This window comes from Orcinus orca, chromosome 18 (assembly GCF_937001465.1).
Source record: "Orcinus orca chromosome 18, mOrcOrc1.1, whole genome shotgun sequence".
Lineage (NCBI taxonomy): Eukaryota > Metazoa > Chordata > Mammalia > Artiodactyla > Delphinidae > Orcinus > Orcinus orca.
In genome coordinates, this window is record NC_064576.1 from 74,663,703 (window position 1) to 74,691,591 (window position 27,889).

Genomic DNA, 27,889 nt, shown 5'->3' on the forward strand with positions numbered 1-27,889 from the left:
ACCAGGCAAAGCCTCAAGGCCACTCTGGGCCTCATCTTTAAAAAGTGTCTTCACGGTGCAGACGGGGTCGAGGCAGCCCCACACACGTGTCGCCGGGCCTTCATTCACTACTTTTAAAGCAGGGTTTTCTGGAAACCAATAAGCACACGGATAGGTGGCACCAAAGGGCACCCCCTGTGAGGCCCTGTCTTCCTCCAGCCAGGAGAGGTGCTAAGCCTAGCTGGGATTTCTGGCAAACCATAGCTTTCAAAATAAGATGATTGGGCTTCCCTGGTGGCACAGTGGTTGAAAGTCCGCCTGCCGATGCAGGGGACGCGGGTTCGTGCCCCGGTCCGGGAAGATCCCACATGCCGCGGAGCGGCTGGGCCCGTGAGCCATGGCCGCTGGGCCTGCGCGTCCGGAGCCTGTGCTCCGCAACGGGAGAGGCCACAACAGTGAGAGGCCCACGTACCGCCAAAAAAAAAAAAAAAAAAAAAAAAGATGACTATCTCCATCATCACTGACTCACGCTTTCCATTTTGAAGAAGAGCCCTCACTGAAAAGATTCACCTGGATCCCACAAGGTGCGGCTGTCCTGACAGGTCTGGCTGGATTACCGTAGTCTTGGTACCCAGCAGTCTGTGGGAAGATTCATGGCAACTGATGTGGGGACAGCATGTGAAAGCTGTGGTGAAGAAGAAAAGTACACGGGGTGTGGGAGAGGGAAACATGTTTCCCTTTTCTTTCCCAATGGGAAGAAAACCCCTTTGGAGTATGAAGTTTTTAAAGAATGCATTGAAAGTTTGAAATTAATTCTTCATATATCATTACCTGGACTCTCTTTGGGTCATCCATAAAGATTATGAAATAGCAACTAAAAACCACGATCTATCTCCAGGGTTCGATCCCTGTACTTCCTGAGTGAATACACCATACAGGAGAATGCTGACATCTCAGGGTATGTGCATCTCTGCCTCTGGGAAGCGATGCTATTTTTCTAAGATAAGGAATAACACCCATTGACAGATGAATGGACAAAGATGTGGCTCCTATATATACAGTGGAGTATTACTCAGCCATACAAAGCGAAACGCTGTTTGCAGCAACATGGATGGGCCTAGAGATGACCATACTCAGTGAAATAAGTCAGACAGAGAGAGACGAACACGATGTATATCACATCACTTGTATGTGGAACCCAAAACGCGGACACAAATGAACGCATTCACAGAACGGAAGCAGATCCACAGACACAGAAAACAAACTTACGGTCACCAAAGGGGGAGGGTTGGGGGGAGGGATAAATTAGGCGTTTGGGATTAACAAATACACACTACTACATATGAAATAGATAACCAACAAGGACCTACTGTAGAGCACAGGGAGCTTTACTCAATACTCTAAATGGGAAAAGAATCTGAAAAAGAATACATACATGTACACGTATAACTGGATCACTTTGTTGTACACCTGAAACTAACACAACATTGTAAATAAACTGTACTCCAGTATAAAATAAAAATTAAAAAAAAGAATAACAGCCTTCAGGGGGTTGTCGAATCCCCTAAAAACCTAATGCAGAACCGACAGGCAGGGGGACGGGGCGCGGCTTCCATCAGATTATCAGAGGCCTGAAGGAGACGTGCCATTGTTAGCCCGACACCCATTTCTTCCCTCCCCCACTGAGAGACACCCCAGCTTCCCACACGGATGGATCCTGCTGGTCCAGGACTAGCCACCGTCCACCACAGAATTTTCCTGAATGTAGGACTGGCTCAGGATGGTCCCATCAAGGAAAAGAGGAGCTTGTTAACTGGTTTTCTGGAAAAAGCTCTCCGTTCCCCATTGGTTGAGAACAAAGTTGCACATGGGGTCACGACAGGGTTCAGGGCAGAGTGAGTATAAAGCGTTGGTGCAAAGTGAAAGTGAGACAGGCTGGGACCTGGGACCCCTGGCTGCCGTGCTTGCACCTGGACACACCTCTCTGAGCAACAAAATACAAAGAAACCATATGGGACTAAAAATAACTGCATGCATGAGCAGTTGGGGCAAATTAAGGACAACAAGATACAAAAAGACCAAAAGTCCCAACTGTCAATCCTGAAAAGCCGAGAGCAAAAGCAGGGTACTGCGCGTGCCCCCTGCACTCACCACCACCAAAGGGGTGGGCAGACCACCTAAGCCACGCCTCCAGCCCGACCCCTGGACACACCCCTACCTTCTCTCCATATAAGGAACAAGTTCCCCCTCCCTCGGGGAGTGAGCAAGGGCACCTGTGCTTATTCTCGCTCCCTGCCCCCACGGCTGCAGCAGGGGCCCCCAGTAAAGCCCCGCCTGAATTTCTTGTCTGGACTCTGATCAATTTCTGTCGATTGGGGAAGGCCAGGAACCCTGGCCGGTATAAAAAGGATGGAAAGAAACCGGGTCCTTGATGACATTCCTGGCTAGGGATCTACCACCCAGGGCTGCCCTGCAGCAGGACGGCACGTGAGGCGAGTCAGGGACTTTGCCCATCCTGACGGGGCCTCTGTTGTCTGCAAGTGAAGCAGCTCTACTGACACTGAGAGCTCTTGTTCCAAAATAGCTAAGAACCACTGGCCCAAGGACAGATTTAAGGAACCAAGAGTGTCTGCTCAGGAGAGAGCAGGGAGAGTGAATTGAAGGGACAGGGGTGACAGAGAGATGGAACTTGGCCTTTCTTTCTTGACCTTGTGACGTACACCTAGCAGTTATTTTTTAAAGCACACTTTCGGATGTAATCTGTAATAGTAATCTGGGTTTTATCACCCTCTCCGTTCCTGTAAGCAGCACATATTATCTCTACTCGCTGAATAGACGCATTAGGTCTTGCCTGAGGGGACCACGTTCCCCACAAGAGCTTGCCATGAACCCCCCAGGGCTGGAGGGCAGTTCACCGTCAGCCCAGAGGGCAGCGTTGTGAGTCTGCACGGCTGGCTGCTTAGTGCTACTCTGCAAGGCCGTTACTAACCTACGATTTTCTTTTCTCCTCAAAAGTGGTGTGAGGCCACGATAAGAAAACCTTCGTGTATCGGAAGTTGTTCTAGGGTGGGGTTGAGGGGTGACCTTCAAACACTCTGGGGTGAAATATGCATGTCCCAGGACAGCCCTGCTTAGGGGAGGAATCCTGGGGACATATAAACTTTGTGTCTGCACGAACACACTGCACAGACCCGGATGAAGGAAGGTCAGAGTCTCTGACTCACAGGATCTCAGTCTACAGCTGTTTCTGGTAAGTGAGGCCTTCAGTGGCTCCCTGTGGCCGCATCACAGGTCATGTGATCTGGCCCTTACCTACCGATCCAACCTAACTTCTCACCACCATGCTGGGCTCTCAGCCCTTCGTACTGAACTTTTCACTGCGCCCGGATAACGCGTTACATCTATTGAGTCGTTTCCCGGCAGCCAGAATCCCCTTGCCCCGCTTCACCCCCTGGTAACAAATTTTAGTTTGCACCGCACTGTCCTGGCAATCTCGCCATCGCTGTGTTAAAACACTTCTCCTCTGTATTCCCGTTCTCCGGCTACTCATCTGCCATCATTCCATTACGCTTTCTATTTTTCAACTGCCCGGGATGATCTCTGGCAAAATGCAAGGACTCAGTATACGCTCTTGCCTGGATTAGTATCACCATGAAGGCGTCTCCGGGTGAGCAAACACATGAGCAACCCTGTGGGGAAAACTCTCAGAAGCTCTACTTTTATCCAAGCCGAGCCCTGGAGAATTAGGAGGAAATCGCACCAAGGTTCCATCAGAGAAACCCCTTTTGATAACGTGATCTTGAACAACAGGATATATGCCCACTCACAGGCATTTGAAAAATATCAGGATACTACTTGCTCAGATGTTTTGTGCAAAACGTTTGTAAGAGTTTGCACATAAATGGTAATGGTTTATAGAAGAAAAAAAATTAAGGGAGTATTATGTACCTGCACTGCTCACAGATGGTTGACCCAAACTTTTGCGAGAACAAATTATAAACTTCACTGTAAACTCTAGGGTTGGTTTTTCTGCTGTTACTTCATTTTCTTTTGTTGTTCCTATAAATGGCAGAAAATAGATGTTCTGTTGCACAGCAAAGGGAAACCATCGACAAAATGAAAAGACAACCTACTGAGTGGGAGAAAATATTTGCAAATGATATGAATGATAAGGAGTGAATATCCAAAATATATAAACAGCACACACAACTCAATATCAAACAACAAAGAACCCAATTACAAAATGGGCAGAAGACCTGAACAGACATTTTTCCAAAGAAGGTATGCAGATGGCCAACAGACACAGGAAAAAATGCTCAACACTGTAATCATCAGGGAAATGCAAATCAAAACCACAGTGAGCTATCACCTCACCCCTGTTAGGATGACAGTCATTCATCAAAAGGACAATAAGTAACAAGTGCTGGTGAGGGTGTGGAGAAAAGGGGACACTTGTGCACTGTCGGTGGGAATGTAACTTGGTGCAGCCACTATGGAGAACAGTATGAAGGTTCCTGAAAAAATTAAAAATAGAACTACCATACGACCCAGCAATCCCACTATTGGGTATATAGCCAAAGGAAATGAAAAGACTAATTAGAAAAGATAAATGCACCCCAATGTTCATAGAAGCATTATTTACAATAGCTAAGATATGGAAGCAACCTAAGTACCCACCAACAGATGAGTGGATTAAGAAGATGTGATGTACACACACACACACACACACACACACACACACACACACAATGAAATACTACTCAGCCATAAAAAGAATGAAATTGTGTCATCTGAAGCAACATGCACGGACCTAGAGAATATTATGCTTAGTGAAATGAGTCAGAGAAAGACAGATACTGTATGATATCACTTATATGTGGAATCTAAAAAATAATACAAATGAATGTATACAGCAAAACAGAAACAGACTCATAGATACAGAAGACAATCTAGTGGCTCCCGGTGGGGAGAGGGGAGGGGGGAGGGGCAAGATAGGGGGAGGGGATTAAGAGACACAAACTACTATGTATAAAATAAATACGCAACAAGGATATACTGTACAGCACAGGGAATTATAGCCATTATCTTGTAATAACTTTAAATGGAGGAGAGTCTATAAAAATATTGAATCACTCTGTTGTACACCTGAAACTAGTATTATAAATCAACTATACTTCTTCAATAAAAAAATAGAAATCGATGATCTTTTGTTGTTCTTGTAAATGGTAGAGGTAGATGAGAAATGCCGGCTGAGTATACGTGTGTATGTGTGTGGACCTAATACGTATATCAATCTGTCGTTAGGTATGTGAAAGTATTTGCTGCTGACATGAACACGAAAGCAGCACAGAATGTCCAAAGGGATCAACGGCAGGTGCATCTCCAAGCCTACATGCTATGTCTACTGACGTCATAGGCTGGGCACGCTCCAGCAGGGCTATAAACGAACAAAACTCAGAAACCATGAGACCTCTGCAGAGTAGAAGCTGCCGCGTTCAAGAAAGAAACAAAGGCAGGGAACACAGCAGTGGCACAGCTATGAAGTAAAGCTGATGGAATGATGTGGTTTCGTCCTTTGAGAATATTACACAAAAAGGGAAAAGGAGAAAAAGTCGCCTGTACGGATCAAAGAAGAAAGGAGGAAAGGAGGACGTCTGCTGGGCTGAGCAGGCGAATTTCCTCAAGATGCTCAAGACAGTTCTTTATCTGGAATCAGATGGCGCACTTTGCCCGTAGACATTCTTTACAAAACGGCATAGATACAAATCAACTGTTTCTGAGGACGAGAGGGTGTTTTCCTTGCCCAACACTGAAGAAGCTGAAGCAAAAAACCTTGCAGGACTGCAGAAACGTGGTCCTCAGCCATTGGCCAGCACGATTTATAGATGCAAGAAGCAGAGGCCAGATGGAGTGAAAATGCAGCTGCAGCGTTTCCCTGGGTTATCAAATAAGAAGCTCGCTTGGATTTTACTTTGGGAAGTCGCTGGGTCTCAAAAGCTCCAGGACAAAGAATATCTGTGATGTCGGTCAAAGAATGCAGCATGGTGGCCACCGGGCCTGCACACAGCCCAGCCAGACATCTCTGCTATCGAGTGCTTTAGCATCTTTCATCTGCTGCAAGAAAGACTGAAAGATGCTGCCTGGATGGAACAGGCAGAGGGCTTGGTCTCCTGTTTCCTACATGTTTGCGATGGCGAAAAATACACCTGGACTGGAGCCCAGAGTTGCACATGACAAAAGTGCTTCCAGCAAGTTCCTGTCCTGTGTGCTTTTTAAAAAAGCAAATGCTTTCTGAATAGGTAACACAGAGCCAGGAAGACAAAAGGTCTGGGTGAATGATCAATGCCTTAATGAACAAAACAACTATCATTCGAGAAATACCTCGAATACCTAAAATTCATGACTATTTCTGATGAACTGGCAAAAAGAAATATATAGTAGAATTTGTATTTTTTAAATTTCATTAGTAATGAAAAGTTATATTTGTCAGTAAATTAAACGAGTGCACGTAAAACTCTTGCCTAAATTTTACTTTTTAATTTAAATACCAAAACTTCAAGTTATTCATTTTCTATTACTAAATTAGATGTATAAGTAATATTGAAATAATTGTGCTTTACTCTCTCTAAAGCATATATTCTTATGAACACTTTAAGTTTTTTGCAGAATATGTGCATCTGGATTTGGTGACTGAATTGAAATACAAGGATAATATATGCTTATAAGGTTACTGTTTACTATTTTTTCAAACCATAGTCTAATTACAGTCCCTATACCTTAAATATTTTAAAAATATTTAATTAAAATAAGCACGTATAAATATTTCCTATAATTCATATTAAATCATTTTTATTTATTTATTATTTTATTTATTTAATTTTGGCTGCACTGGGTCTTCCTTGCTGCATGCAGGCTTTCTCTAGCTGTGGCGAGTGGGGGCTACTCTCTGTCGCGGTGCGCGGGCTTCTCACTGCGGTGGCTTCTCTTGTTGCAGAGCACGGGCTCTAGGCACGCGGGCTTCAGTAGTTGTGGCACATGGGCTCAGTAGTTGTGGTGCATGGGCTCTAGAGCGCAGGCTCAGTAGTTGTGGCGCACGGGCTTAGTTGCTCCGCGGCATGTGGGATCTTCCCGGACCAGGACTTAAACCTGTGTCCCCTGCATTGGCAGGCAGATTCTCAACCACTGTGCCACCAGGGGAGCCTCATATTAAATCTTAATATATCAGAAACCACAAATGTTTCAAGTTAACTTGCTTCCCGAAAGTTCTCACATTAAAGGTTCTTTTTTAAAATTTATTTATTTATATTTCTTTATTTTGGCTGCGTTGGGTCTTCACTGCTGCATGCGGGCTTCCTCTAGTTGCGGTGAGCGGGGGCTACTCTTCGTTGCAGTGCGTGGGCTTCTCATTGCGGTGGCTTCTCTTGTTGCGGAGCACGGGCTCTAGGCACGCGGGCTTCAGTAGCTGTGGCACGCGGGCTCTAGAGCGCAGGCTCAGTAGTTGTGGTGCACACGCTTAGTTGCTCTGCGGCATGTGGGATCTTCCCGGACCAGGACTCGAACCCATGTCCCCTGCATTGGCAGGTGGATTCTTAACCACTGCGCCACCAGGGAAGTCCTAAAGGTTCTTATAGTTGATCTTACAAATCAGTCACTTACTAGAAAGGTTGTAACTATATATCGCTATTTTAAAGAAAGCATTCTATGTGTCCATTCATGTAAAATAATAGAGACAACGAGCCTATTCAACTGAGTGCTTTGCTTGACCCTGTTCCTGTCTGCAGTCAATTCTGCAACAAGAGCCATCAGTTTATCAGGATGTATTTTAGAGAGTTTAGTGCTTACGGAAACTGTTGGTTGCTTCTTTATATGACTTGTACATTTTTGATAAGAAATTTAAGCGAATTTATATTATTTATATGTTATGTGTTCTTTATATTTATATATTATTTAATAATTATAAAATTATGTAATTGTTTAATATATATTAATATTATTTTATATATTAATTTAAGCAAATGAATCATTATATGAAATATAATCAAGAAAAAAAAGAAAAACTGTCTGAGGTTACAGGGTGAACTGTGAAACCCTTAAACTTGGCAACCAAGTTCTGTACATCGAGGCTTTTCTAGGTACAACCCAAAAGAAAGTAGAGAAAAACTGGATATAGAGATAAGACATCTGTCCTCCCTAGGATATTAATTTCAGATTTTTGTCATTTTGAAAATCATCTGAGTGTCACCACCGACTGACTTTAAAACAAACACATGTGTTAATTTGAATTTTTATAATAAATTCATACTAATAAATATCTTCCGTTTTATATTTCGGTATTTTGCTTAACTTTTTTTTTTTTAACATCTTTATTGGAGTATAATTGCTTTACAATGGTGTGTTACTTTCTGCTTTATAACAAAGTGAAGCAGTTATACATATACATATGTTCCCATATCTCTTCCCTCTTGCGTCTCCCTCCCTCCCACCCTCCCTATCCCACCCCTCCAGGCGGTCACAAAGCACCGAGCTGATCTCCCTGTGCTATGCGGCTGCTTCCCACTAGCTAGCTATTTTACGTTTGGTAGTGTATATATGTCCATGCCTCTCTCTCACTTCGTCCCAGCTTACCCTTCCCCCTCCCCATATCCTCAAGTCCATTCTCTAGTAGGTCTGTGTCTTTATTTCCATCTTACCCCAGGTTCTTCATGACCTTTTTTTTTTTTTTTTCCTTAGATTCCATATATATGTGTTACCATACGGTATTTGTTTTTCTCTTTCTGACTTACTTCACTCTGTATGAGAGACTCACTACAAATAACTCAATTTCGTTTCTTTTTATGGCTGAGTAATATTCCATTGTATATATGTGCCACATCTTCTTTATCCATTCATCTGTTGATGGACACTTAGGTTGTTTCCATGTCCTGGCCATTGTAAATAGAGCTGCAGTGAACATTTTGGTACGTGACTCTTTGAATTATGGTTTTCTCAGGGTATATGCCCAGTGGTGGGATTGCTGGGTCGTATGGTAATTCTATTTTTAGTTTTTTAAGGAACCTCCATACTGTTCTCCACAGTGGCTGTATCAATTTGCATTCCCACCAACAGTGCAAGAGTGTTCCCTTTCCTCCACACCCCCTCCAGCATTTATTGTTTGTAGATTTTTTGATGATGGCCATTCTGACCAGTGTGAGGTGATATCTCATTGTAGTTTTGATTTGCATTTCTCTAATGATTAATGATGTTGAGCATTCTTTCATGTGTTTGTTGGCAATCTATAAACTCAAAATGGATTAAAGACCTAAATGTAAGGCCAGACACTATCAAACTCTTAGAGGAAAACACAGGCAGAACACTCTATGACATAAATCACAGCAAGACCCTTTTTGACCCACCTCCTAGAGAAATGGCAATAAAAACAAAAATAAACAAATGGGACCTAATGAAACTGAAAAGCTTTTGCACAGCAAAGGAAACCATAAACAAGACGAAAAGGCAACCCTCAGAATGGGAGAAAATATTTGCAAATGAAGCAACTGACAAAGGATTAATCTCCAAGATTTACAAGCAGCTCATGCAGCTCAATATCAAAAAAACAAACAACCCCATCCAAAAATGGGCAGAAGACCTAGAGACATTTCTCCAAAGAAGATATACTTAACTTTTTAGTTTAGGTATGGGATTCCATGGCTTTAAAACATCACGGGAATCACGTGTTCAGGAAAACCGGGTCCTGCGTTCCCCTTGCTTATACCCTTCCCATGGCTCTGGCGGCTGAAACCCTAGTCCCCTGGGCTGGCTCACAGACCCCCGAGGGACCGAGTGACGTGGGCCCTGCTGCTGCCTAGAAGACTCTGCCCGCACCTCGGAGGCACGGGCCAGACCAGGCGGGCCCCCTTGGCCTTCCCACCAGACCTCTCTGCAGCCAGCAGGGCTCCTTCCCCAGACCTCCATCTGGGTGGCCGTGTGTACTGTTTTTATTTGGGTCTCGGTAAGTGTCATCCTGGGAGGCTTTCCTGCCCACTCCAGCCCGGCCAGTCATGCCCCAGGACAGAGCTCTGCCTCACTTTCCTCATTTTCTCCTGTTCATTCACGTGTTGCGTCTGTTACCTTCACGGGACCATGTGAGACCCGGCACAGTGGGAAACTGTCTCTCTCGCTCCGAGCTGCGCCCTGGCCTGGCCAGCCCTCGCTTCCGACGCGGCCCCGATTAAGACATCACTGGTTCTATTTGCTATGAAGCCAACGTGGTGACTCATCTGCAAGTGTGAACTCCCAGTTACCACCACCGACCTCGCCCTGAACCGATCCTAGTTACTAGAGAGAGAATAAACCCTGAACATCCCTTTTTCCACTGCCTTGTTAGGAAGACTTTGCTGGGCTCCCTGAGTGGCTGAAAACCGAGGCCGCATGGTTAGCAGTCATTCCTGTGTCCTGTGTCCTGGCCCAGGGAAGGATTTACTATCATGAGACACAAATAAATCTATCGCTAAATGCAGTGATGCCCGCTACGGTGACCATCTCCTAGCTGTAACTTTTACATGTTCTCCAAGTTCTTCTCAACCACAAGGCCAATGATGTCATATTCACCTGTGACCACATGGGCCTAGACTGGCCTTCCAAGTGCCAGCCAGCTACAGAGATGGGGGCCACCTCACCTGACACCACCGACCACACCAGGGACCCAGGCGATGTGTTCAGAGTAAGTGTCGGGGCAGAAGCAGACATCGACCGTGAATGCAAAATGTGCAGCAGGACGCCTCGACTTCTCCTTCCCTCCAACAGTCCAGTACAACCAGGGGAATCAGTAACTGTCGTGCACGCACTCCAAAAAGCACTCTGTACCCGTACTTTCAGGGTGTCGCAAAGTCTACACTTCTTTCCTCGGCCTCCCCAAGAAGTGAGGAATGAAACAGGCCAGAGGATCTGGTTCGTCCTGGAAGTTATCTCATTGTGACTCAGTTTCAAAGCAGGAGTTCCTGGTCACCCATTTTGGGCCAGCTGGGATGTTTTGCTCCCCTCCCAGCTGTAGCGAAGACAGGGTAGACAAACAACTCACCGATGATGAAAGAAAAGCAATTAGCCAAGATCTTCTAAGAATTTCCCAAAGAACTAATCCCTGCTTGGAATGTAAAACACCACTATTCAAATTATATGACCTATACAACAAAAACAAAAATTTCAAGTCTACCTCTGATTGTTTCTATTGTTGATCAAATAGCTTAAATAAAATCAACTTTCAAAAAAAAAGGATTAAAATATTTCATGTTAGTTTAAAAGGGACGCAGTGAGCCATCAGCGCTAGTTACTTACTGACATTAACTTCATGTAAAAATGACTTTATCTGCCAACTTTTGGCAGAGAAAGTTGACACTGAGCTAACTTAAGTCATAATCCAAAAAATAAATGTATTCAAGTCATCCGAGAAATAGGATGAGGACTGTTGCCAGCAAACCACTGACCAACGCTGAACCTGTCACCTCCCTACACTGCAAGGAAACAGAGTTCCTTCCCGGCCCTCTCCAGGCATCCTGTAAAGAGGCTGTCATCGTTCATCAAGCCGTGGGCAGTGGCCGGGCTCTGGGCAGATTCTAGAACAGCTAACACACCACTCAAAGGTGGATGAGAAATCCTTTTCTTGTTTCAAAACGAATGACACATGGTATTCAGAAAAGTTGTTTTAATTATTAAACACCAGGCCGTAACAACCACAAAAAGGCCCTCAGGATAGAACATCTGTAAAATTACAGCCGATTATTTTTAGTCGCCGCGGCAGCTCAGGTGTTCATTAATCAAATGCTAATTAGGCCTCTCGCCTCCTTAAGAGTTTATTCCCTCATCCTTTCCTTCCTGTGCCCAGGATGCAGACAGTCCCCAGAAATCCTCACTTGGGTAATCCCATCAGCCCTCCTGTCATTTCACTCTCTTTGTCCCACGAATGCATTTCCTCGCCTGTCCTGAGATTTCCCTGGTCTCGCCTGGGAGTGTTGCTGACTCCCCAGGTGGTGGTTTTCCTGAGGAGGCTCCTTGGTCTCTCAACTAAAATATCTGCCGGACTTAGGCCTTGCCCAAGGTTCTTCCCCACGCGGGATTAAACACACTCAGGTTCTTTTATAGACGCGCTGGCCCCCAGTAAGGTGATGCTGGCTGGAAATCACTTTCTCAGCAAGTCTGTTCCATGTTCTTTCTACATGTAGGGCCCTAAAGCCACCAGCACCACGACTCTCTGGCTCCTGCAGAGTTCTGCTCAAGACCCCATCAGGCTGGCCAACGGCAGGCCCCGGTCTGCGGCCTCTGACGGGGCTCCTGCCCCCGGGCGGGCACCCCTCCTGGCCTCCAGGGCTCCGCCGCTTCCCGGGGACTCTCATGTAGGTCAGATTGGAAATGGAAACACCTGGGTGATTGTCAGTATCTTGGCTTCTTGGAAAGAGGCCTGGACTTCAGAGATGGGGTCCAGCCCCTGTTTAGTTGGGCCACCTGGGCAGGTGAGTCCACCTCCCAAAGGCCAAGCTGCCCCCTCTGCATAGGAGGAGACTGTCATTCGCTGCCCACGGTGATGATGAGAAAAATCTAATTCTGTTAAGCCCATGGCATTAAAAACAAGCAAGGGGGCACTTCCAGAGATTAAGAGGCTTAGGAACACAGCCCAGAACATTACGTGTGGGCCTCGCCTAGCTCCTAAAACAAATCTAATGAAACCCTAAAAAGACAGGGCTGAGATGATCCAGAAGGTCTCTTTCCGGACTGAGCATCAGTCGATACAGAGGAATGATGGTTAATTATTAGATGTGATAACAGGCCCTGGAGTTACAGTGTTTCTATGTCACAACACAAGCAAGGATAAGATGTATTAGTTATAGACACGTTATAATGTAAGATATTTAGAGCTACATGTTGAAGTATGTAAGGGTGAAATGCTGTCACGTCTGGGATTTGCAAAGAAAAAATAGGGGTGAGGAATTCCCCAGTGGTCCAGTGGCTAATTAGGGCTCTGAGCTGCCATGGCAGGGGGCCCGGGTTCAATCGCTGGTCGGGGAGCTAAGGTCATCCTGCAAGCTACGAGCATGGCCCACCCCACCCCCCAAAAAATAGGGGCAAAAAGGGGCTAGATGAAGCAACTGTGGCAAAATCTTGGTAAGTGTTGAATCCGGGCAATGAGTACACAGAAATTCGTCGTCCTAGTCTCTCTACTCTCATGTATGTTGAATATTTGAATAATTTAGAAAACTTGAAAAATGAATGTACTAAGGGAAGCCCAGGCAGAGGTCAGGATAGTGGGAGAAGTCAGAAACGAGGGGGCTATGTCAGTGTGTCTGGAGAGGAAGCATTTGTTCCTCAGGTCTGGGTCCCTCCAGGACAGGGATCTGACTCCTTTGTCCAAGTCCTCTGGGAAAACCATGTGTGTTCAAAGGGCCAGCGAAATTGAATTGATTCTGCTTCTAAGTTAGAGACATAGGGGTGTTAACGCTTTCGGAAAGCCTACATATGCTACAGATTTAATATGTATTATTTCATTTAAACCTCAAATCAAATTGATGATAAGAAAACTAAAGTTCAGAGACGTTAGTAACTCAGCCCAGGTCACACAGCTCAGTGAGTGGCAGGGCCTGGAGCTCAATTCAGGTCTGTCTCTACAGTCTCTGCTCTGTCCTCAGCTTCATGACACATCGATGGAAAAAATGCAGCTGGAAGTGAAATAAATCTTAAGCAGGTGTTGGAGGCAGACATTTGCCACCTGGCCTGGAGAGGTTCGCTAAACTGATGCCATAGTTTCCTAAACTTTTAGCTAATAAAATGACTAATAGGTATTTTAGAGGAAAAAAGTGGGAGAAGGGGTGGGAGGGAAACAAAAGGAAGACAGAGCTCACACCCTATACTTTGAGGACAAAAGTATTCTTCCTGAAATGACATAAGGCTTATATTGGAGAAATGTATCTCCTGTTTTGAGCCTTGTTTATACTCATCTTTGACTCAGCAGTTGTACCAATTTTGACTTGGAGATATGATGATACCAACACTATTTTTAAACATCAAAGGATTTCTGTTTAAAGACCAAAGCGTAATGGATTTTTTTTTTTTTTTTTTTTGGCGGTACGCGGGCCTCTCACCGCTGTGGCCTCTCCCGTTGCGGAGCACAGGCTCCGGACGCGCAGGCTCAGCGGCCATGGCTCACGGGCCCAGCCGCTCCGCGGCATGAGGGATCCTCCCGGACCGGGGCACAAACCCGTGTCCCCTGCATCGGCAGGCGGACTCTCAACCGCTGCGCCACCAGGGAAGCCCCCGAGACCAAAGCATAATGGATATTTTTTAGTTGAGTACACACTCAAAATGTATTGGGAAGTTTTTGTGTTTTCTTTTTTTCTTTAATTTATTTTTAATTATTTATTTTTGGCTGTGGTGGGTCTTCGTTGCTGCGTGCAGGCTTCTCTCTAGTTGTGGCGAGCAGGGGCTACTCTTCATTGTGGTGCGAAGGCGTCTCATTGCGGTGGCTTCTCTTGTTGCGGAGCACGGGCTCAAGGTGCGTGGGCCCCAGTGATTGTGGCACGCAGGCTCAGTAGTTGTGGCTCGTGGGCTCAGTAGTTGTGGCACACGGGCTTAGTTGCTCCACGGCATGTGACATCTTCCCGGACGAGGGCTCGAACCTGTGTCCCCTGCATTGGCAGGCGGATTCTTAACCACTGAGCCACCAGGGAAGCCCTGTGTTTTCTTTTTAATGTAATTGGTTTCAAAAGAGCCTGGGAGAGTACGGCCTGGTCGGGGGGAGTGGACAAGCTTTCCTTTGTCTGAAAATCTTGCTGATGTGTTTCAGGCTCTGACTCTGGTTGTTGGCAGATAACACTCCATGAGGAGGCCCGGATCGTCAGTGAGGACAGCACCCTGGCTGTGCGGAGTAGCCTTGATGGAATGGAAGCTGGGTGGACACGGGCCGTGGCGCAGACAGAGGAGCGGATCAGATTCCTCTGGAATTCCCGAGAGGTGGGTGGCCGTCTAGATCTCCCCGTGAGCGCTGGCTCAGGCCGGGGGGGCAGGAAGCCTGTGCATCAATGTTCACAAAGGACAGAAAGCCACACGGGGGATGCAGTGATGGCTCGCGGCCCGGGGAGGACCAGCCGCACGGCTTCCTTTGCCCAGGGCTCAGCATAAGCTGTACTCGGGGAAAGCACTTAAGCGAAAGGGAATCCCACTGCCTTGCTGGCCCAAGGCAGGGGCAGCAACCAGAACTCTTGACCTTGAAACTGGAGAAAATCAGCGCAGGGCCCACCCCACTCCCCTCCCACCAACGATGATGAGCAGAAAGAAGGTCTAGAACAAGACAAGGGTCTCCTTGCTGTTTATCCAGACTAAGCATAACTGGGAAACTAGGTGTTTTCATCAAATACATTCAACCTTTTTTCTCGCTTTGAGGAAACACCTAAAAGACCAGGACACCCCCTACCACACACCAAGGAAGAAAAAAAGTTTAAGGGGAAACAACTAGTTTGTCATCTTACATGACATTTTAGGCATTTGTTTGAATTATGTTTTTAATGTAAGTGAGCATTGGCAGATTTTCTTCCAGCGGGAAAAAGAAAAAAAGAATGAGTTACACGTTGGGCATAAAGAGGGATGAACAACAAGGTCCTACTGTGTAGCACAGGGAACTATAGTCAATATCCCGAGAGGGACCATAATGGAAAATATAAAAAAGAATGGATGTATATGTATAACTGAGTCACTTTGCTGTACAGCAGAAATTAACACGACGCTGTAAATCAACTGTGCTTCAATTAAAAAAAAAAAAAAAGCAGTAAAGAGGGAAAAAATATTACCAAATATTGAAACAAGGAATTCTTCCACTTACCTGCTCATTTTTCAGATGGTACAAAGTGATGGTGTGCGTGACAGACTGCTCCACAGACGGAACAGTAGGGCTGTCTCTTGGGAAAGATCACTGGGAAGATGGTTTGGGGAAAGGTATTCTCAACGATCTAAATATCTCTAAGTTTCTAGCATCTCTAAGCTACACACACTCCACAGCGAGAAAAGTGTTCCACCCGGAAAAACCCAACTAAAAATCAAAAAGACCCATTTTTGTTCATTCCCTTGGTATCTCTTACTTGATGATATTTTCTAGATATCTAATTCCCCTTCTCATTATCAGCTTGTTTTCTCTAAGTCATGAGAACAGGCTGATTGATGCCCAAATGACACAGGTTACTGGAAGCCGATTTACTCATGAGAAAGGGCAGAAGCCGGTTTGTGAGATTTTAAGGGTTATCAAAATCATGAAAAAGTTTGGGGGCTTAGATAAGATCACTACAATGTTCAAGTATTTTACTGAATGAATGAAGGGCACATAGGGACACTTAAGCATCTCCAGCTACCATTTCAAAATGGTCATTGGGCACAAGGGGGTTTTAGGATTCATGCATAAAGATTTTGGTTCTATTTCTTGTGAGTACGTTCCTGAGGAAAACGCCGGACTATCTGCCAGCCACTTGGATCGGGGTTTTAAGACTTGGCAGGCTGTCCTCGAGGGGCCCTCGGGAAGGGCGTCAGAGCTGAGCTGAGGAACAGCGATGGTCAGGGAGGCAGGATGCCTGGGTACTGGGGCAGTGGGAGTTGGGAGGACCAGCTCCAGGCCTGTGCATCTCTGCACAGATAGGACCACCTCCCCATCTGTGCTTCCACGTGAGCTCTACTCTCAAGCCACAAGATGAAGGGCCCTGTCACTAGAGGCCAAGCGATGGCCTGTATCCCTCTGTGGCCACTTTCAACAGGAGCAAATGCCCCGGGGCACCAGGTGCACGGATGCTGCAGGTTCACCTTCCTCTCTTCACTGGACTTTGGCGTTTTCCGCTCAGTCAACAGATATTTACAGAGCTTCCCCTACGTGCCAGACTGACAGTGGGAGAGAGATGCACGGATGAACCCAAACATCTGACGGGGTGGGGAATCGGGCACGGGGAGCTGAGAGAAGAGACAGAACACTCAGGGTCTCTCAAAGAGGGAGTCAGTGCCTGAATCTCCGGAAGGAAGGACAGCGCTGCGGGAATCTCTGCCCGCGCTCCTGCGCTGGCCACCCCTCCCCCAGCCCGCAGCAGCTCCGGAGCAGCTCCGGAATCCAAGCAGGTGATGAAGGAACAATTGTGAGGGCAGAGTCTTCTCCCAAAGAGAGCAGCTGCCTCCCCAGGCTGCACATGGACCACCCAGGAGACCTGGGGGACATCAGGAGGGAGAAGGCAGACGTGCGGGGAGGTGGCACTGAGGATGGTGGGAGGCCTGGGCCCCCTGAATTATCTTCCTAGGAGCACAAAAGTGAGGCCAGATCCTGGGACAGAGAGAAAGGAGGCCGTGACCCCTCGAGGACCTCCTGCACCCAGCCGCTCACAGACACTCCCTCCCATCGACTACCACCGTCGCAAGTGTACAGAGCGCCCACGGAAGAGATCCCAGAACGTAGAAGGCAGGAGACCACGTTTAAACTCTAGCTGTCTTCTGATCCATCTGAACATGTAAAAGTGAATTTTGAACAGGATAAGGGCATTTAGAAATTACATTCTTTTTGAATCTGCAAAAGAACGTGTGTGTATATATATATACACGTAGGTATAACTGAATCACTCTGCTGTACACCTGAAACTAACACACATTGTAAATCAACGACACCTCAATAAAAAAATAAATATTTTTTAAAAATTACATTTTTTTAAATCATCCGCAAGCTCTCTCAAGGCTGACAGCCCACGACACCCTTCAACATCACGACCCTTCTGCCAGACTGAAGCCCGGCCCCCGACGTTGTGCTGGTCTCCATGGGTCAATGTGCCGTCACACGCCTTGTTCCATTAAAACCCTAACACAACATGCCCCCCACCAGCCGGCCATTCACCTTCTTCTAGAACAGATGAGGACAGTCTCGTTATAGGAAATCTCTCACCCAAGGCCGTGTGGGTCACCAGGACCAGAATTCAAACGCGGGCTCTGAGCTCTGTGGACGCACGCGGTCCTTCCCTCCACACGTCCGACTCAAGCCTTTGCCCAGGCGTCTGCCGCAAACACGCCCTCATCCTTTCTGTCCGTTACCATCTGCCCGTCCTCAAAGCCCATCCTGTCATCGAGAAAGGCTTCCCGATGTCTAATGGGGAGAAGAGCCCTGCTCACCCTTAGCCTGTGTGGCCCGTGTAACAGTTACACACAGACCCCCTTAAAGCCCGGCCCCGCCCGCCCCAGTCCTGACTTCAAGCTTCAGGCGGTGACTCTGTCCCGTTGATAGATAACTACTCACAACAACAAGCACAGCTGCCATACAGTGTATACTAATGGACTCAGTAAAATTAAGTCACAAGCACACACAGAAACCACAACTTCAACTCCATACTCTTCAACCCCTTTCCTAAAATATCTAGTCATTTGAGATAATATTCCGAATACTTCTCAAAATGTTTGGATTGTCTTTCCTAAAAGCAAAATAAAACAAACAAAATGCTTTGTTTTCACTGCTTTGAAAGATGTACAACAGAACAGAAACAAAACAGAACATAAAAACAACAGAAGTATTCAACCTCTAGACTTTTGTTTCTTGAGCAGTTGGCTACAGGGTTCCTTCTAAGCACGGAGAGGAGAGTTGTGCTCATAATTTCCCAGACATTCATGTCCCTAAGGCAGCAAGAGTCTCCTTACTACCCTGCAAATTCTCCTTGGGCCCAGGTCAATTTTCTTCGGTAAATTTTAACCGAATGCAATCTGATAACATTTTAACATATGCGATGAAACAAAACCTACTCACGTGCCCAGCAGTTAGGTGTGGGGGGAGGAAGCTGAGGCTCTATGAGAAAGAAGGGGGGTCGGGAGCCCTTGCGTCCCTGGACCAGCCAGTAGGTCACGTGATGCTTTCTCAGCACCAGCAGCAAAAAAAAAATTCATTAAAAACAAAACAAACCCCGGGTATACCCGAAATGAACTGTAACCAAATCTACACAAGTAACACGCACTCTTCAGCCAGCAAACCTTCAGGGCAGATACACTTTAGTGTCAGAATTGGGCCTGGTTTTTAAACACTCTGCTAATACTGCCAACACAGAACTTCCCCTGAAGGTCACAACGCTACTCTTTCTATCTTCCATGCGTGGGTTGTTTTCCCATGTCCAGACCCCACATAAACCCCCATCTCACCCAGGGGCAGAGCCAGGGACCCAAAAGTCAGATTTCACGTTGCCCCTGAGAGGGCGAGATCTACACCTCACGCAGCCCCTCTCACGCTGCACACCAAGAAGCGGGAAGGAAACCGGGGAACGAAAGGCGGGAAAAAGGAGAGGGGATCCTCAGGGCATCGGCCCGGGGCTGCCCACCTCTTTCCGTTACTGTCCCGGAGCATCGCTCTTCCCATCACTCTGGACTTCCTTTCCAGCTCCTGCACCTCCTCCAGAAGTGTTTTCTTGCAGGTGTGCTTGGCCCTGTGTCACAAGGAAGAGACAAGAAGGACATGACACGTGAGCTTTACGCAGCCTTGAAGATGAGCTGCTCCCTTCGTGGGCCATATCTCATGCCCGCTGACCCGGCCCCAGGCCTGGGGACACCATGGAACATTCACTGTCCCCGTGCATGGCAAGGCCTCCGCCTCCGCAACCTGGGAAGCACCCCAAGTCCTTGCAGAACAGACTCGGGCCGTGAGGGTCAGAAGCTGCCCCCCTAAAGAGCATCGCCTGTCACTGCAGAGCTGGCTGAGGCCCCCTGCGTCCAGACAGAAGCCCGGGGTACCTGGAGAGTCGTGGGTCAATCTCTAAAGCTTTTCACTGCAGGACCAAAAAACCCAGAAGATGCTTTAATCCTCACCCTAGGGGATGCATGTGGGTCCCTCGGGCTGTGCCCTGACGGTGAGATCAGGAGCCTGGGGGGGGCGGGGAGGCGGGCAGGGGCGGGGGAACAGTCTTCTCTCTCCTTTTAGGGTGAAAAGAGCCACTGTTGCAGCAGGACTGGGAATTATGATGCCAGAGTTCATGGTCATCGTGCCGAACCCTTGACCTGAAATTTGGGTCAACACAACTATCTGGACACAGATCTCCTTTCTTCCCTTGCAGAGACTTACCATCAGGGCCCACGTCTGCAGGCCTCGGCGGCGTGAGACAAGAGATGGGGTAACAAAACGGTCTGGCCTTTCCAGCCGTGTAAACTGCAGACGGGCTCTGCTTCCTGACCTGCAGGAAGAGCTACCTGCACCCTTTCCTGATTAAACTAAGAAATACCTTAACAATGTTCCAATAAGTGTCCGATTGCAAAGGTCTTCCTAAAATTGAGATTAAACAGAGAGCAGCTGGTTGGAAACTATACAGGGGAAGAAAGGGCACTTAAGGAGACACAGGTTAGAAATGGGAAAAGAAAAACTATAAAAAGCAAGAGGGCCCTAACGGAGCAGCCCAGGGCAGCGTTCCTTCTTCTGAAAAGCTCGTTAGTTTCCGTACAAATGCATGTGGGGAGCCCACCAAGTAGCCGGACTCAGAGACAGAATCAGAACAAAACTGAGCGCATCTTCAAGGACGTGGGACAGTGAGATGGAACACTCTGGAGACGTGAGCTGTTCCACGGAAACACGTACTGCCGTCTGCCCTCCACCTTCAAGGAAAGGAAGTCTGTGAAGACAGCGCCCGGTCATCTGCTGACACCCCAAGTTCATCTCCGAGGGAGAATCGGGGCTGAGACTCTGTATACGGGTCCGTCATTAATTTCCCCGGAGGAAACAAGAGAAATGAACCACACAGGTTTTCACACATAATTCCTTAACCACACCAAGCAATGTCCTGAGACTCCGGGGTGTAAAATACTGCAGTTCAAAGCGGAGATGGCGGAATTTTCATTGAAACAAGAAATGAGAAAACATTTAACTTTTTGCTGGAAAGGAGACAGTCAAAAAGAATGTGACAGTTGATACCGTTCAATATGAATGAATACGCTGGGCCCAAACTTTACCTTTGAACTCACGGGTTTCTGGGGCTGTGTGGTTAAAAGCCAGCTGCGTAAACAGCCAGCCCCACTCCACGGGTTCACGCCAGATACGTGGGTCCCGTGGAGCATGTCGGGTTCGTCCTAGAGAATGAGCTTTCTCGCTTACTGTTTCAGGACTGTCCTCACTCCATCATCCTCCCTTGCTCTGCACCCTCCTGCCCACAGAGCAAGCAGGGTTCATTAACCCCTGGACCAGCCCCCAGTGTTCTCCTCTGGGCTGGGGGCTAGGGGGAAGTGTGACACAAAGAAGTGGGCTTGGAACAGGAAGCCTGGACCACAGGGCGCAGAGCACACTGGAAATGTCCAGCCTGGGCCAAGAGCAAAGAGAGCCTGACCCACTGTGCTGGAGCTGTCGGTTTCCACTCATTCACAAAACTGCCTGAGAGGGAAATAATTTCAGTATCTTGATGCTCCTGGGCATTGTTCACGTTCCCAGTGGATGAAAATGCACCCATATCCAAGATGGATACCCTCCAATTTTATAGTATCAATATTTCCACTAGGCTAGTTCCCGTGAGCCAGCCTGGGAGCTTAACCAGTATGAGAACACAGTCAGTCCTTCTGCATGAAGCACTGCTGTACGTACAGGTGACGCTAGCAATTTAAAACCATTTCTCGGGCTTCCCTGGTGGCGCAGAGGTTAAGAATCCGCCTGCCAGTGCAGGGGACACGGGTTCGAGCCCTGGTCCGGGAAGATCCCACATGCCGCGGAGCAACTGAGCCCGTGCACCACAACTACTGAAGCCCATGCGCCTACAGCCCGTGCTCCACAACAAGAGAGGCCACCGCAGTGAGAAGCCCGCGCACCGCAACTTAGAGCAGCCCCCGCTCGCCGCAACTAGAGAAAGCCGCACGCAGCAGCGAAGACCCAACGCAGCCAAAGATAAATAATAAATGAATTTTTAAAAAATAAAGTGGAATAAAACCATTTTCTCAAGAACCTTTACCCAATAAGGCCTTACTTAAAGAAATGATTCTAAGACCTCCCCTGTCAAAGTCTGCGTATGAATGGACTAAAATCTAATACTTACAGGTTTCAAAAGCCAGGCTCTAAGCATTAGCCGCTGGCATGGAAACTGGATCTCTCCCATTACCTGCGGACAGCTGGTTCCCAGGGGTCCAGGACTGCTCACCCAACCCCACGTCAGGAGGCCAGGTGATCACTGAAGGCTCAGGTAGGGGCACTTAGCCCCTGTAAGGGAGTGTGGTGACCCACAGCGAGCCTTCAGATAGAACAGGAGCATCTCCAGGTTATCGGGGATTTTTGAAATAAATAAGTCGGCTTAGAATCTTGCACTTTTCATCTTCTTGTTTCTGAAACTTTTTTCCTGGACTCTTTCTTTCTTTTCTTACGGAAGGAAAGCAAGTCAGAAGGAAATGGTAAATTCTAAGTGGGGACGAAAATATAAATGCAATGTGCTTCAAAGAAATCAGTCCAGTTAGAAAGTATGAAAAAAAAAACAAGGCCCCCGTTGTACACAGGAATTTCTTATTACCTTTTATTTCCATTGAACTGCCTATCTGGGATTATAATAAGGAAATGAAGTCATTCTGGACTTGCTGAATGCATCGTGTGCTGACTGGTAAGGTACCAGAGATACAGCTAGACAAGAGGAGATGGGTTCCTAAGTTCCGTGGCCTTGAGTTTTGTATTATTTTTATAAAGCAACATAAATGAATTTCTCCTCAATGAGCGTAAGTACATGGCAGCTTACCTAAAAATGCTGTCATAGGTAAACATTTTGGAAGCACGTAAGCTAAAGGATATTAAAATAGTTCTGGGCAATTTAAACTTCATGCGTGTAATAAAAATATTCATTAGCCAGGTATCACATACAATCAATCAGTTATTTTAATAAAAGATGTGTTAGTTTGGTCCCTCATGAAAATTCTGGTTAACAGGATAACAGAGGAGGTATTATACGGTGTCCAAATCTGACTTCAGATAGACTAATAATGGATCTTCATTCAGAAACTCGATAGACTTCATGGAAAAAATGACCGAGTTACCTCATGCTGTTTTTTTTTTCTTTACTGTTAACAATGCAGGTCCTGAAATGGGAGAGAGACTGGACAAGGAAAAGGGAAAATGCAGGAAGACAGAGCAAACCAGAGCATACAGCAATATATGTGAAAGGGCAGGCCTGCCTTGGGCTGGAATTTAAAAGCTCTTTCAAAATAGAGTTAGCCATCAAAATTCAAAACAAAACCAAAAAGCCTTAAGACTGGTTCAAGGTGGACTTCCCTGGCGGTCCAGTGGTTAAGACTCTGCGCTCCAAACGCAGGGGACCCGGGTTCTGATCCCTGGTCGGGGAACCAGACCCCGCATGCTGCAACTACAGAGCCTGCACGTGGCGATGAAGATCCCGCGTGCCGCATCTAAGACCCGGAGCAACTGAATAAATAAATATTTAAAAAAAAAAAAAGATCGGTCCAAGGTAAGATGAAAGAACCATCGCAAATCTACAGAAGGTTCCGGATGCTGCCCCAAGCTGACTCACCACAGCCTCATTGTCCAGCTACTCCCCGACTCCCCACCACGTAACTCAAACTCTTCTCTCAAGTCCAAGGTGCGGCCTAGCACATCGCGTGTCAAGAAACATCCCAAAATTTGCACCAAATAATGGGCGATTTTCTGGAAAATCAGGATGAATATTTGTGTTCAGTGTGCCAGAAGGAAAAAGAGGACACATTTTATAAAGCTGAAGAAGGAGAAATGACAGCTGAGTAGCGTGGTCTCATCAGAGGTAAGCAACTCATAGTACGCTTTCCTTCTTGGGAGAAGCCTCTGATTTTCCTTGACTCAACAAGGAATATTTCAGGCTGGGAGTATGACAGGAAGGAAAACATGGGCCCTGTGATCAGAGGGAACATGTCCAAAGAAACGGGCCCAATTCCTGCTTTTGAAGAGAGGGCTAAGCATAGTGTAGACGTTAACTGTATGTTATAAATTGGGCATATACTTTGGGCAGACACTGCAGGTGCGATGAGACAATATACCCTGCTCCTACCTGGCTGGCGAGCTCCTTGGAAAGGAAATGACTTTTACTCTTTCCAGATGGCAGAGCTGGAAGCGGTGTCATTTGATGTATCCTTGCTAAAATGTAAACAGCACTAATTTTACAGTGCCAGGAAAAACCAAAAACAACTCCTGTTGGAGGGAATAGATAATTTGCTTCATGGCGACTGGGAACGTCTACTTGGAATGTATTGGAAAAGATCCAGAAAGCAGATGAAGAGGCAGAGACACACTCTCTGAAATGGCAGAAAGATACTTCTGCCGGCATCTCCCTTGGCAATTATCTCGATCTCAACCAAAACTGTTTTTCATGACATTAATTTAACAGTTGAATTAAATGAGATTGATTTCTAATCAAATCACTGTGCTCAACCCCTGTACACTGAAAAGTGATCTGACGTAACCAACACCACGTTCTATTTACCTGAAACTAACTTGATGAGCTTGCAAAATTGAAGAAATTTGGCAAAGGTAACTATACTGTGCCGCAACTGGGCTATGTGACGAGAGCAAATCCTAGAACTAACATTTTCTTCCAGTTCATTTATTAGATTAAGAAAACATCTTTCCTGGGCATTATAACTTCATTTCCAAGGATTCTGATCCTGCTACTTCAAGAACACAGTTTTAGCAGATACCATGGAAGCAGTGGTAAATCAAGGCATTTAAGAAATTAGAGTTATTTAATGTTCACTAACAGTTGTCAAACTTAGTGAAGAGAAGAAAAAAAAAACCACCTAAAATATGTGCTATAAAATTCTCTCTGTCCCCTTCCCTCTCCGCATTAGGTATCATCGGTTGTCAAGATAATGCCAAGATGAAGATTTTTTCCAAAAACATCCTTAACTGTCAGGCAAGAACAATTCTCACTGAGTATGGGAGGAAGGGAGAGAGAGAAATGAAATCTGATGTCTTTTCCTGGAAGGTTTGGAATGAAGTCTCAGTTCTCTACCTCAGGGGCCCCAAATAATTATGCTTTGCCCAAAGTAAAGCCAGTCCAGGAGTTGCAATTTTCAGGGAAGTTGGCAACTGTAGGAGGTATCATCAGGCCTACCCCAAATAAAAATCGATATGACCTCATTTTGGAGTATTCCATCTTTTCCTCGCAGATGAAATATACTTTACATTATCTTGGAACTCAGTAGCTTTTTTTTTTTTTTACATTGTACATAAGATACTTAGGAGTTGATATATTTTGAAACGTATAAACGAAAATCGAGCATGAATTATTTTCTATCGAACCTATGTTATAATTTCATCCTTGTGATTAATCTTCTCATAGACTTGTAAATGGACACTTCAGAAGAATGATATTTGAAGGATTCCTACTGGGAATTATTTGGAGAAATGAAGAACACTTGATTCCAGTATTTGGTGATTTGAAATGACTTCCATAAACATACAATTTCCCTTAAAGCATGGGGTTTAAAGCCAGGTTCTATCTGTGATCACAGAGCACTGCTTTTTAGATAGAAGGAGAAATGAATTTTGAGTTATGTTCCTTAAACCTGATAGAATTTCTAAACTTAGAAATTCTCCCCTATAATCGTGTACAAGCAACATCTCTCTTGACCTTCACACAGCCTGACTCCTTTTTGACTATATTCTCATATTAAGGTGAAGCACAGGTTAAAAGAAAAAAAAAAAAAAAAAAGATACAACCCCAAATCCTTTATATCCGTTTCTGGCAGGTGGCAGGAGATGTGTTTCTTCAGAAGTCCCACAGCATCTAATACCCTACGCTGGGGCCCACTGAGGACTAACTGGAGGGCATTGGACAAGACCTGGGGTACCACTTCATCTTTCACTTACGCTTTCCACACCACATCTTCCATCAGACACGCGGTAGGAACCAGAAATAATCCCAGCCAGAAGTGCGCAGAGCTCAGGACCATGGCTGCCTGCAAGAAACAGAAGTGACATGTGCATTAATGCTCTTTCAAAAAAAGAAAGAGAGAGAGATAATTTAATCAGTGTAACACGCCCCATCACACAAAAGCAATAGAAGGTATTAAACTAGTGAAAGCTGAAATATACACCCAGGAAAAACGGGAAGGGGACCGGCAGGGTGAGCGCCTTGCCGCGATGTTCATCAGCTCTTGTCTCCATCCTGATATTTTGACGAGTGTTGTCTCCTTTTCTAAAGCGCTTCGAACCCCCACTCTGGTCAGAATATGCTGTCCTAAACCCCTCCTCTGGAGAAATGCTGGAGCCGCCAGACTCCACAGAAATAAACTTCACTCCATAGGCGCCTTGCAACCACCCACGTATCCATCAGTTCCTGGTGCTTCACTGCTCTCCTTCACTGATGTAACCACACCTGGGTGCAGGGCAGAGCGGTTCTCAGCACCCAGAGGAGGAAGGTGAACAGGTTATGGTCCTTGTCTTCAAGGAACTTAAAATGGGGTGGTGTCTCCTACATCACACGTGGAATGGATGTGTCATGCTCATATGCTCTGGGGGTGAGAGGAAGGCTAGAAGCCTGGGAAGACTTCTTAGCGACAGAGTGTGGGATGTGATGGGAAGAGAAGCAGGATTTCAACAGCTACAGGGACAGAGGGAAGGCGATGACAGGGGGAGACACAGCCTCCGATGATGAGACTCCCAGTTCCCAGGATGCAGGGTCACAGAGAATTTGGGAGGAAGCGGGAGAGGGTCTTAAGGAAGAGTTACAGGGGCAGCTGTCAGTTAGGTGAGGACCTGAAAAGAGGGCTCAGGGCCAAGGCAGGGGGAGGGAAGGAGGCAAGGAGGGAGGGGAGGGAGGGGGAGGGGAGGGAGGAAGGGGGAGGGGGAGAGTTGATTTTGCTCTGAACAGAATCGGAGCCAGGAAGGCAGAGTCCTTAAACTTTGTTTTGAGTGAGCGAGGCCCGAGGGTGGAGCTGGTAGCAGTGGCCAACTACTCGGACAGGGACCGAAGTTAAGTGTGACAGAAGCCTTCACATTCACTGGTTTCTCTTTTCTAAGTGCTCACCACTGGATTCTACCGCAATCGATGTGTTCTGCTCCAGCCCACACCTAACCACGTCAGTCTTGCCACTGAACCCCAGCGTGTAGCCCTGTCTGTGGTGTCGGAACTTTATGACAGCAAAACTGAGAAGCAGTGAGATCTGGGGTAAAGTTGAACACCGACCCTGGCCCTGGAGCCCTTGCTTCCCTTTTCTAAAAACAAGACTGCCAGCTTTCTGGAAGAGCAATTTAACACCTTAAAAATACGTGAGTACGTTTTGCCCCGTCTATTACCCATCTCAGAATGCATCCTACGGACACAGGTAAGAACTTGAGTAAAGAAGCAAGTACAAGAGTATTCACGTAGTGCCGTACCGTCAAAGGAAGTAAGAAATAAGTGTCCCAGAAGAGGGCTTACTAACTATACTGTGCTTCCTACACCCAGTGGACTTCTGTGTAGCAATTAAAGGGATGCAGAATTATAATGCTGACATAGAGAGGTGTGATGCGATATTGCTAATAAAACGGATGGGTTCTGAGCGTCTGAAGGGGACCTCCCCCGGCAACAAGGGTAGGGGTGGGAAAGGACGCAGGATTGGCCCAAGTCTCAGAATTAAACCTGAGGTGTGATCTCCTGATGCTGCCCACCCAAAAGTTACGCTGCATCTTTAAGTGTTAAGCACTGTATATATGTCAGTATACATCAATACATATAATAGTTTTTGTAAGTTCTGTTTTGGAATTTCCTCACCTTAAAAAAAACCCACACACATTCCGGGGCCTCAAATGCAGTTCAGTGGTCCAGACCTTGATCCACTGAGACTGTGCAGACCACCAACCCGTGTGCCCCCTGTGTGCTTGCACGTCAGGAAAAAGGCACAAAATGGTCTATCAAGGGAGTGCGTTGCAGTTTTCTTTTCATATCTCTTTGGCTAGCTCTAGTTCCCATTTCTCATACAGAAAATG

At 46.5% G+C, this 27,889-nt stretch overlaps 1 protein-coding gene across 3 annotated transcripts in view; it reads right to left on the reverse strand.

Moving 5' to 3' along the window:
- Positions 1–27,889, reverse strand: part of ATP8A2 (ATPase phospholipid transporting 8A2) — a 531,116-nt gene that overhangs the window by 32,581 nt on the left and 470,646 nt on the right. For all 3 annotated transcript variants that reach the window (XM_033409347.2, XM_049700910.1, XM_033409346.2), the window contains 2 exons: positions 25,790–25,878; positions 19,308–19,412 (listed from right to left, as the gene is read on the reverse strand). In XM_033409347.2, the coding sequence (XP_033265238.1) occupies positions 19,308–19,412; positions 25,790–25,878 (194 nt within the window). The remainder of the gene's footprint in view (positions 1–19,307; positions 19,413–25,789; positions 25,879–27,889) is intronic.